Source organism: Amblyomma maculatum, chromosome 8 (genome assembly GCF_055883805.1).
Source record: "Amblyomma maculatum isolate TAMU_Amacu chromosome 8, ASM5588380v1, whole genome shotgun sequence".
In the NCBI taxonomy this organism is placed as follows: Eukaryota; Metazoa; Arthropoda; class Arachnida; order Ixodida; family Ixodidae; genus Amblyomma; species Amblyomma maculatum.
In genome coordinates, this window is record NC_139351.1 from 128,808,523 (window position 1) to 128,820,791 (window position 12,269).

A 12,269-nucleotide genomic window follows, 5' to 3' on the forward strand; every position below is an offset into this window, starting at 1 on the left:
GCAAGGGGATTCTTTGAGGGGGAAAATCCGCATTTTCTTGAGTTATATCTGACCTGCAGTGATCATTTACTTCACAAGGAATGCGAGCAAACAAACTTAACATGAAAAAGTAAACTGAATAAAGCAAACGACACAAAACCTTATCGCAATTTCTTGAGTATGAATCGTACAGGAGAAATAAATTGTATTTGAATTGAAATTCCTCACAAGTGAAGTATTTTGGTGTCGAACATACGTCAGCAGAGCCTTAGAATCACAGAAGGCTCTGATGTCGGATTTCACTAAGAATACATCGGAGTTCCTCAATGTCTTATCTCAATTCGTCATGTCATCCCTGACTGATCGAGACTCAAAAAGTTTATTGGCGACCTGTTTGTTGCCCTAGCGGCTGCTGCTGGCTGCTGTCCGTGCTTGTATCACGAGGACCATTTTGGCCTCGAGTACGAAGCTGGATAGGGAACTAAAGCTGGAGTTTGCTCCGCGACGCCAGCGCTCGGTTTCCAGCGGAGCGGAGAGGAACTACAAAACCTACGCGCATCCGCGCGGCTGTCTGCGGAGTCTGCGCAGCCCGCTCGCTCGGGAGCGCGTGCTACAGGCAGCCGCACGTGCACGCAGAGTGGGAGAAGGAGAGTGAGGACGAGGGGGGATGGTCGTGCGTCTGTGCGCGCAAAGCCGGCGCTCTTTGCCAGTGGTGTTTCTTATTTTTGCTTTTTTCTGTGCCCCGGCTGACATAGAGGCTGGCTGGAGGCACGCTCTTTATCGGTGCTTTCGAAAGTGAGAAATTATGATTAATTGATCGCCGCGGACATTGTTTTCAAAGAGCGCTTGTTGGCAGGCTCAGACAAAAAAAAAACATGAACGCTAATTCGGTACTCGAAGGCAAACGCAAGCGATAGGTATTTTGAAGGACTTGAGGATTTGAAGGAGTATTTTGAAGGACCTCTTGATGTCTCTTCCATGTTGTTCAGAGAATGAAGGGTCCAGCCTTCTCGTTGAGAATTGATACGCGTGTACAGAGTGACGAGTGCTCCGGGTGCTGGTTGGGGAGCTTCCTTTCCATTTGTTACTGCTCACTTGAAAGGGGCCTATTCAACTCTTTGGGGACAGGCGATGCTGCCGGCGCCGTGGTGCCTGCTTTCGGCGCGTTTAGGACGCGTTCCCTACAAAGGCACAAAGCATGCCGCCTTACCCTTTGGTTCCTGCTGACAGCGGTCAGGGGGAGTTCGCTGCTGTGGCGCTGCCATCCGAAATCAATGACTTATCTACCTTGAACGATGCGAGGTTTCTTAACGACCTGGATCACTGACGAGAAGCCGAGGCATGCCATTTTTTCGGCAGTTTCCTCTCTCCGCGAGACGAAGAGCGAGGAAATGCCTGACGACTTTTCATGCAGGCGGGGAAATCTCTCCAAGTAAACCTTTGTCTTCTTAATTCCACAGCTACGCTGTGCAATCCCTAGTTCAGTTATCTCCTCTAGCGAATGCGCAGTTTTGAGCTTCCGAAGCAGGAGCGCGTATGAGGATAGAACGATTAACGTATGTGTTTTCCCTTTATAAGCGCCGAGTGATGGCATTAATGACATATATCTGTTTCTTGAAGCCGACTTGGTTCCGCAATGGCTGCTGCGGCACCGCCAGTTACAAGGAGAGGTGCGAGATACCTAAAAAAAAAAAAACCGACAACCATCGTTTCAACACGAAAGAGAGAAGAGAGAAAAACACTTTCACGAGTCACTTTTTCATTCCAGTTTGTTTTTTTTTTCTTGCACCCTTTGCTGGAGCGCGACGGCGGCCAGAATGCGGCCGTAGGAGGAGAGAAACAACCGAGCGCGCGCGTGCAAACACGTGCTGGAAAGCAGCGCGGAGCAGACGACAGCATGCTTTTCTGTGCAGCGGGGAGCAGACGACGTGGTCGCACTGCGCGGAGGTTTTTACGGGGTCTCCATGGAGGGCGCTGACGCACAGAGCGGCGCAGCGCCCCCTGGCCCAGGTTTTCTCCCCTATAGGGCGGCCTCCCATTCCTCTATCATTCATACGCTTGTTTGCCTGAATGCCGCAATGCGGGACAAACTGCGGCATAAAATATTAATGTAACAGATTGAAGCATGTCTGACTAGGCCGCAGAATCCATCCCTGATGGTACTTTCAGGCAGTTTAATTTTCTTGCAATGCTGTTCGCAGGTCGCTACACATCAGTTAAACCTTAGCTTTGAAGTAGTTCCTCGACCGACTACAAACAAACAAACAAACAAACAAACAAACAAACAAACAAGCAAAAAGACTTAAGAACGATAACTTAGATGCTCACGATGACCACGCCAACCTCGAAACTGACGAAAATTGTTAAGCAAGTCCTTCATGCAGAATAGTGAAAGGCTGGGTGGGATTGAATAGGAATGGGGCGAACAAACCAACTCTTTTTTTTTATGCTTTCGGCGCTCCATTGAAAACATGCAAAGGCAAGCACGTTACACACAGGTAAAAAGGTATACGTGACGTTTCTGTGCATTCAAGATGGTGCAAGCAAAAGCAGATTTAGGGACCCGTCCCGTGACCCCATTGTCACCACTGACTCAATTCCCTAATTTGGACAAAACTACTCTCCTTTCATCAAGACAGGAACACATCCGGCGCCGCACACCTGCTCATATCCCTCTGTTCGTGGTAACCATCTCCCGCGGTCTCGCCCGTGCAGACGAGGTTGCGCTTCGGAGGATCCGGGTAGGAGTTCCCCTCACTCCTGTCGTTACTCGGACGTCCGGCATTTATATCCTTGCCCGGGGTGTTCAATATGCGAACATGAGAACACTGAAGCCGACATTCACCACTTGCTGTGGGACTGCCCTGCATTGAGACTGACGAGAATCAAGCGCCTGGCGGTAGCGGGCTTTTAAACTATATAGGAATCCCGCTGCATATATTGATTGCCTGGGCGCAGGGATCACATCACCGTTTACTTCTGTGCTACATAAAATTAGAAAACCTCTTCCTAATTAATTTAATCATTTCATCCTTCATTGCAATAACCCTGTGAGTCAATAAATATCGGTCATGAAAAAAAAAAGAAGAAGATAAGAACGAAACTTATGGGCCCGTCTTCGCCTGCATGGCACAAGATTCCAAGACCCGCCTGCGTTCTTCTAAATTACGTTCTTTCGCCAAGCTTCCTTTCACGGCAATCTGTGACTAGTCACAGCTGTACAAAATGCTAACGTTACTCGCTTTATGGAACCAAGAGCAGTGTAACATCGGAGCCTTCTACTTCTTTTCTCCGTCGTTTGCGATGTTGGTCAATCACCATACTTGTCCGTCCCGATGCAAACACCATATGACTGCAAATATTTAGCGAAGCTTGCCGTCCACGTCGTTTGAAAAATCCTTAGACCAGTTCGTTCATTCATTCATTTACAAAACCTGTATCCAAGTAGGTATTACATTTGGACATGGTGATACAGAACCTTTCCAGGTTAGAAAAATAAGAAGATATAATCATGCCAGATTATTGAATGAAACCGATTAAGGCATAATAATGCTAAACCATAATTAAAAATGAATGAATTTATGGAAATGGTTATAATAGCTATTCGCAAATATCTGTAGGAAGTTCATGAACACTGAGATCTTGAGCGTTAAAATGGCTCCTGAGAAAAATATCGGCATTGCATTGCATCAAGTTGTTCCACCCCGTAGATGATTTAACGCGTCGATATCATCATGTAGAATATATAGGCCAATTTCTCGCTCTCTTCGCAGTAGTGGTTTCTGTGATGCTGTAATTATGAACAGTACTAAAACTAACACTGGTGACAGTTCTTACGCTGCAATAAATGCCACCAAAACAACAAATCCGTACGATCCAGCAGCGCGATCCACCCGAGCGACGAGCGACCTCGGAACAGTTTCAGTTTCGAAAGCGGTATGACGGTTCTCTCAAACGTTCCTAGGTAGCAGCACAGGCATCACCGCGTCCGTGACGTCAGAGTTGCGTCGCTGGTCACGTGGGAGGAGATTTTCGCGATACGAAAAATAAGCAGAAGCTGGGGGAGCGGCGAGTCGCGTTCCTCTTTCACCATCACCGGCGGCTGCCGCGACCAGGAGCAGCGAGCAACGCCGCAGCATTGCTCAGAAAACCGGCTTCTCCCGTGTGTGTCCGTCTCCTTCTTAAGCCAGTGTATTTTACAAGTGGCCTGCGAAGCGGATTGCCGTCATGCTACCTGTCATCCTCATCGGTATTGTCGCGCTCCTCTGCGTCCAGGTTAGTGCACCTTTTTTCTCTGTCGAGCAGGGACGCTTTCCCACAGGAACTCCGATACTACGGTCAATGCTGCCCCTTCAAATCGGAAAGCGCACACTCAGTGCTAGGGGCGAGGCAGTCCTTGGCGGAAATGCTCTTTTGTGTACACTGAGCTCTCCCGCTTCTTTTCTAAGCTTCGCTTCTAGTCAAACTGTGTTCACTTCTTGTGTACTCCGGGTACACAACGCACTACGGCACAGCGCAAGGCTTTCGGCCCTTTTTGCAGGAGCGCGGGCGTAGGAGAGGGGCTGGCCGGTGGTGTTTACATCGCTTGCGGCGTGTGCTGGCGCTAATCGGGTCCGCTTACGGAGCCCTTGTCAACTGTTACGAACATGGCGCATCAGCAGTAGTACTTCACCCAGTGTCCTGACCATCAAATCGTCAGAGCCGAGGAAAAGCACGCGTGCTTGGCAACCGTGCCGCCCCCGAGCGATCCTACCTTGACACAGTCTTCGAGGTTGCGTGAGCTAACGTTCTTTCGTGGCCCGTTTTGTTCTCGCAACGACCGCTTGCGAGCAATTTTCGGTTTCCGTTTGTTCGCCAGTAATAAGCGCTGCTGCAGCGGGTTACGTAGCTCACGCGGAATTGACTTTGGGAAGCGCGCTTCTTATGTCGTAGCGATTTATACAGAATTCTAATCCCACTGTGCCCCGCATGGAACTTTACTCCCACCGAGCTTTTCTGCGACAGTGTTCCTCGCCTTCGATTACAGCATTGCCATTCTCTCGTGCTTCAGAAGGGGAACTGCCAATGGGTTTTTGACTCCCTAATTCTCACCCACGGCAAGAGCCTGCCGCACAGCAAAGCCGGTTTTACGAAATCGACTGAACCCGCTCACACATAGTTTTGCAAAAGGCCCCTTTGCTTGCTGCCAGTCCACAGAAATTGTTTCACTAAACTCGAGCTTCGTGGAAGCGGCTCCTAAACTGCATTTAGACACTTTGTAACCGTTTGGGGCGATGCAGGCAGCCATCGTGAGTGTATCCCATGGCGCACACGAGTGCCTGCCTCCATGTTCAGTATTTGTCAAAAGTTTGGAGCGTTTGCTTCAGAGTCTTGTATCTTTAGCATTCGTGGAGGTCCACTGGAGGGGGTAGAACCAAAAATCTTACTTAAAGGTAAATTTGGAACACGGGGTATGCATTACGAATAACATGTATACGTATGGGCAGTATTGAAGCGATTTCTGAGAGCATATTTTTATATCATGAACGTTAGTGCCGCGGTCGAGGTGTCGCTGGGTGAATAACACGGCATCTCTTATCAATAATGAGATATGCTGCTGTGCCGTAACTTTGTCTTAGCGCCCAAATTTGTGGGTGAAAACACGGCTGGAAAAGGATGTGCGGCTTGAAATGGATTTTTTTTTTTAGCACTGTATTGGTCGCTGTTTTTGTAAAGTCACTGAGCTCAGTTGACGCCTTCATCCCGAATGACGAATTACCAGTATGTGCCGCCCGCCTAAAATGCACAGAATTGATTGAATACAAGGGGCGGAAACAGGGAAAAAAATATTATCTTCGTTCCCCTTCCATGCACTTACGCAATGCGCTTGGTTCACAGATGATAACGCTGAAAAGATAATCAGTTGTGGCGTCATCATAAAAGCCTGGCTCCTGTAATAAGTCTGCCTGTATGTTTTCATCTGCTGCTGCATTTCTTTGGGTAGCACCACCCTGATTTTTAATAATAAAGCGCCAGCGTCGACCAAACTGCTGGTGAGCGCCTTATAACGGCGATAAGCGTGTAACACAGCAGGAGTTCGCGCACTGAAGAAAGGGCGTCGTCTGCTACGCTGTTCAGATTACGAGGGCACACGCTCTGCCACAATACCACTTCGCAAAAACATGCCAGGCAGCACAGCACATGCTCATGAATAAAATGCGACACTGAGACGTGATTCCGTCTCTTTTTTGCTTTTACGGAGGCTGCACTGGCGAAGCAGAGTTAAAAAAAAAATAAAAAGATGGAAACGATTACCTTGATCACGATAAAAGGGGCATCGCCCAACTGTTTAATCAGACGATATAAAAAGGGCACCGCAGCTTTCAAACGTGCCCTTCCACGGAGAGTGCCTCCTCGCGTGTTATCATTTTTCTGTTTTTGTGGCTCAGGACCTGCACCAAATTGTCACTCACGTCCACTCCAGCAGCCTGTTTCAATTGGCCAGCAGTCATGAAGGGCGCTACACAAGCCGCAGCAGCAATGTCATGGTCCTCTTCTTCGGTTGTCTTGCGCTTCAAATGTCGAGGGGCGTCACAAATCCGCCCTTCGTCGCGATAAGCCTGAACTATTCTGCTTACGGTAGCCTGAGTGACTCCAACGCTTTCAGCAATTTCATTCTGAGAGTTGCCGCAAAGCGACATTGCGATGACGCGGTGCCTTTTTTCCAGTAGCACGCGTGGAGGCATTCTTGGCCGAAGAGGGCGTTTGAAACCTGCGTTGCCTTTTTATACCATCGAGATCCTGGAAGGCTGATTAAAGAGCTGGTTCGAACCCCTTTTATCGTGATCAAGGCAATGGTTTTATTGTGCTGCTACATTTCTTTCCTTTTTTTTTTCTTATCTTAACTTTGCTTCGCCAGTGGGCATACCGTAATAGACAAAGAGAAATGAAGTCAAGTCTCATGCAGGCTCGCATCTTATTCATGCGCTCTACGGCCTGGCGGGATTTTGCGAACTGATATTGTCGCAGGGCGTGTGTCCTGTGCTCGGAACATGCGTAGCAGATGACGCTCTACCTTCGTGCGCGAACTCTCGCCCTTGTTGCATGCTTATCGCCGTTATAGGGGGCTGACCAGCAGTTGTCGACGCTCGCGCTATATTAAAAATCAGGGCGGCTGTACGTCGGATCTTGCAGATTTAAAGGAGCACTGGGGACAGTCATTCCAAATTTTGTTTTTGGCATAAATTCATTCTTTAGCGTTCTTTCTTGTGTGTATGTTCTCGACGTTTTCCCCGGAGGCAAAAGACCCATGTGTATTTCTGAAAGAATTGGGTTTGAAAAGCTTTTCGCACAAGCCGATTTAAACGCACTCCTAACGTCTACACTGAACGAGACTCTCAAACCGTAACGCGTGTGTGAATGTCATTGTAAAGAAGCCTCAGATATCCGGGTTTGAGTTGTCTTGACGCCATCGCACTTTGCGAAAACTACCGTGGATGGCGACATTTGCTTTTAGTTTTCGCCTAAACTGCTACCACTAGCTTATACAAACTTCGACTTCATTAAAAACGCATTTGCATATTGGTATGCATCTAGCGATACAGTTCTAATATTTCCCTACTCTCGCTTTTATCTGCAACTGCGGGAAACTATAGCTTCATTTGAAAGGAAACCGAATTGGGCGGACCGTTGTTAGGAACACGATTTCGGTATTCGTGTAATGAGGGAACAGATTGCGCCACAGTCACAAGAACAACACACTGTTGTTACTTCACGCCGCGGTATCTCGCTAAGTGCACAGTCGACCGAGCTGCTTACAGCGGTTCTTACTCAAGCACATCTTCACGGTTCACAAGGGACGGAGCTTACTTCACCTCTTTCTTTGTTGTCGGCCCGCGGGAGGTCAACTCCGTAACGAAGCCCGGGTAGCACAGGTCAGTGACGTACGAGTCGTACGCCGAAGCTTGCAAGAGGCAAAGTGGTACTCTATAGATCTAGACACGGAAGAATGCTGTCGGAATCCAATGTGAGGAAGCCAACTTGTAGTAAGAAGTTAAGCCAGCCGTGACTTCGCCCTCCGAACCGCCTGTACGTTCTGTGCTAGAGCGGATGTTGCATTATTAGAGGATTTCCTGTAGTGGTTGCGGTGCGGAAGAGAAAAGTTGAAAAGAAAGCGAAAACAAAGAAAACGTCCGGGCTGTCCACGGCCAACTTGCTACTGCTATCTGAAATGATAGCAGGCTTGCAGCCAGCCTGCCTTAGCTAACCGCCAGCAAAAAGAGATTCGAAAAAAGAAAGAGATATATATATATATAATTTTAGGACTTATTATCGTTTTTTTTTTTCAACGTTTAACAAATTCTTTCTTGTAAACGTGACACCTCTTTCCTTCCGTACACGTCGTCTTGCCCGAACAGAGTTGTTCGTAGATCTGATATGCTTATGTTTCACCAGACCTTTCCTCTTCTTATACCATCAACACGTACGCCGAACGATATTCCCTGTAGTTTCGCCTACACTGGCGCCGTTCGAATGTGCTTCAGCTACACATCGGTTGATTGAAGAACCCGCTATAAATTATCCGACGCGGAATCTGGATGCACTCAATCAAGCATTAACCCTTTGTTTCTCAGCACCCACAGCTCTGGCCAGAAAGTGTGAACAGCTTACTGATCAGCAGCAAAACACGGAGTTAAAATGCCATCAAATATCGCTGTTATATTACTGTAGACGGATAAGCAATATGTTCGTACATTAATTTATTACACAATTTCAATTCCAATTGAATGAAACGATATGTGGATGCTAGGCTACATATGTTAAAGCATGTGAAAAATACTTATTAGGCTTATATATCGTCAAGTCCACTGCTATATAGGACACGGTTATAACAGAAGATCCCTTGACCGGGTGAAGTGTTGCTGCTCGGCGTTGCAGGGATTCCAACGTTATCGGGATGTGTGGCAGCATTCCGTAACACCTTTGCATCAGGTGAGGAAGATGTCAAAACACCTCCACTCTGGGTTGTTGCAAACCAGTTCCACCGTACTGACGTCAGGGGCACACAACAGCCCAGCGATTATTATGGAGACGCCCAGGGGGCCCTAGATTCAAGTCTTATGAAGGGATCACTGATAAAGTTACCACCGTCTGGCAACGTCAATGGTGGCAAGCACAGCGCACCCATTGATAGTTTCCACACTTAATAATGGTAACAACAATGATTTACAACATTTATCCGTAGTTTGGGCCGCCATGTGTACCGTACTTTTTCGTTTTTTGTTAAGCATCTTTGTATGCTGCACGAAGTGACCGCGAAATTTACGCAACGTTTAAATTTTTTTTCGCTAGCTCTGCAGGGACCTTTTTGCGTTGAGCAGTCGCCTTTCGCACTGCAAGTCATTTCAGCTGCCGATCGAGGGCCAGAAGAGAGCTGTCGCTGTTTTCGAGTGGCTGTCAAATTAGGGCAATGAGTGACGCAGCGCTGTCGATCTTTGCAAATTCGTTTGTTGTGCACCGTATAACAATTTTATATCCTGATCGGTTCGGTTATTCACTCGACTTGATCACGTATATTAGTTTCACCATTTAGGTGCAACACTTTTTTTTTCTTTCTTCGCCCTCTATTTGAACACTTCGGTCCAAGCAGTCCTATCCGTCATGGTTGACGTGTCTAACACTGCTGAAATTGACTTATTTGTGAGAAAGAGGTTCAGGAGCGTTATTATGCATGCGTGCACACAGGAGCGAACCCCGTGTTCCATGGAAACATGCAGGTAGACGCCTATTATTAGCCCTGTCAGCGTTGACAACACTGAAAGCCGGAAGCGAAAAGGTATCATCTAATAGAGGTAGTTACGTTAACCGAGACTAGACCATAATCATGCGTATACGAACAGCCCACGTAAATAACAGGATCAAGCATGACTCGAGGCTCTCCCTGCAGTGCTCGTAAACACCTCAGGAGCCTCAAGTTTACCTTGTCTTTCGCTACGGAAGCCACGATTTACGATTCTCACGCCGAATGATTCGTTGTTCCGGTCACGATCTCTCTCTCTCTCGGCACGAGTACACTGACGTCGGCCGTACGCGTTGGTAAGCGTGCGTGGTCGTGGGAACTCATTAAGGAACGCGAAGACGTAGCAGCAGATGTGTATTATTAAATGACTTTCGGTTGCGTTCTATACGCCACCTCTGTTCGTGCAAAGACGAATAACCAGCGGTACGCGCTTCATGACGATCAGTGAGAGCGGCAGTCTTGCGCGCTAGTTTGAAAATTCCCGTCACTGGAATTCGAGGCTTGCGCAATTGTCTGTCGTTGCTTGTATACGATGCGCAGTTATAGTTATAGTTGTTGCCTGTATACGGTGCGCAGGCGAGCAGAACGCCTTTGAAGATGTGCCGACGCAAAGAGTAAGTCCGTCCGAGAGGCTGTTTAAAAAGGGACACAGTATTCCTCGTCGTCCGGCGTCATTGTGTAGCGAGACGGCCATAGTCCCAAACGAAACGACTTCTAATTGCGCGCATCTGGTTCTGCCTTATGGTCTGCTAGGCTGGCCTGCTTCTGTTTACTGCTCGGTACAGTGCTCGCGACGTCTGTGAGCAGCACGAAGCGATTGCGAGGTGGATTCGCGAAGCTTCATGAACCTCATGTGCTGCATTGAAGTGCTCCATAACAGTCCATGCTTATGAGGTGGAAAAAAAGTGTTTCGGTATAGTTTGCTGTTTTGTTCTACCTTTGTGCAGCGTGGACGTTTACTGAGAATGAGCTAGTTGTCAGTTTTTCAATGTGAAGGGCTTATGATAAGCCCCAGTTCGACTAACGTGCAGATACAAAAATATATTTTCAGCTAGTACTGGGCGGTCTCTAGGCTTAAGCTATCCATGAAAACTGCTGACTGGGGCAGTAGTACCGTAGATAGATAGATGGATTTATTGAAAGGAAAAGGCAGAGAGGTTGGCCCGAATAATTCAAATCTGGCCTGCTACTCTGCACTGGGGAAGGGGAAGGAGAGAAGAAAGAAGGTCATGATGGGTGACGATGTGGGAGAAGGCATATGAAATATATATACAGACACAGCAGCTTGCTTTACAAACGTGAATCAAGTCCGCTGGCGCTCAAATAACGGCAAAGAGCGCGCACTGCCTGGACGCCCTTCCCCTTGTCCTGCCAAGCGCCCAGCAGCAGTTCCTCCGACAGAGGCCTCTTGTCTAAACGCTTCAAGGAAGCAGCTAGCACATTTCTTTCGTTCGCATACTCTGGGCACACCAATAATACATGGTCCACAGTCTCTGGGATGCCACAAGTTAAACATTCCGGTGAGTCCAGCTGTACAATTAAATGTAAGTATTTGCGCGTGAAAGCCACGTTTAAACGAAGTCGATGTATCAAGCATGTCTGATGACGCGGAATATCACGCGGAACATAAAATTTAAATGTTCGATCAAGCCTTCTTAGACGGATGTGTCGGGCGTCTGGTTGAGCCCAGTAGGCTGCTGTAGCAATATTCATATAACTCTTTAGAAGACACGTCGTATCCGCTCTTGAAAAAGGCACAGCTGTTCGGAAGCCATTGATGAGTGCGCTTTTCGCTTCAACATCGGCCTGCTCATTCCCATGGAGGCCGCAGTGTGCAGGAATCCATTGAAACATTATCGTGTGGCCTTGCAGCTGGGCAGATGTGATGAGATCCACAATGTTTAGTGCCAGGGACTGATAGGCAGTGTGGCGTAAGAAGTTTTCCAAAATTTGTAATGCAGTCTTCGAGTCCGTGAATATACACCATTTTTGAGGTGGTTCCCCACATATATAGCGAATAGATTCTCGAATGGCTACAAGTTCGGCAGCGGTTGATGTAGAGGTATGTCCCAAAAGGAAATGCAGAGTCGTTTTCCGAGCTGGTATGACCACAGCTGCAGCGGATGCCTGTGCTGACACAGATCCATCAGTGTATATGTGAATATAACTGGGATATTCTGACCAGATGTGTGCCAGAGTAAGTTGTTCGAGTCCACTAATTGGTACCATTGATTTCTTTAGTATTCCGGGAACACGAAGGTGCACAAAAGGTTTATCCATCGTCCATGGTGGTTGGGTGGGATGATATGGGAGGGCATATCCTGTCGGTACTTGCGACTGATGGCAGCGGAGTGCAGTTGTAAAACTGCAGTCCGGCCTCTCATTCAGAATCTTGCTGAGTGGGTGAAAACGGTGTCTTGTAAGTGCTCGTAAATATACACGAAGTGGTTCGTGTGACAAGTATATGGACATTGGGCGAGCGTGTGCCTCTTCAATTGTGCCTTTGTTAGAG

General features: G+C 47.7%; 1 protein-coding gene across 2 annotated transcripts in view; it reads left to right on the forward strand.

Annotated features, from left to right (window-relative positions):
- Positions 1 to 3,982: 3,982 nt before the first annotated feature.
- Positions 3,983 to 12,269, forward strand: part of LOC146182546 (gamma-interferon-inducible lysosomal thiol reductase-like) — a 94,973-nt gene continuing 86,686 nt past the window's right edge. Inside the window, exon 1 of one of the 2 annotated variants that reach the window (XM_084577675.1) lies at positions 3,983 to 4,254. In XM_084577675.1, coding sequence (XP_084433801.1) covers positions 4,207 to 4,254 — 48 coding nt within the window. In that variant the 5' untranslated portion in view covers positions 3,983 to 4,206. The remainder of the gene's footprint in view (positions 4,255 to 12,269) is intronic. The other variant, XM_084577676.1, reaches the window with a different exon arrangement.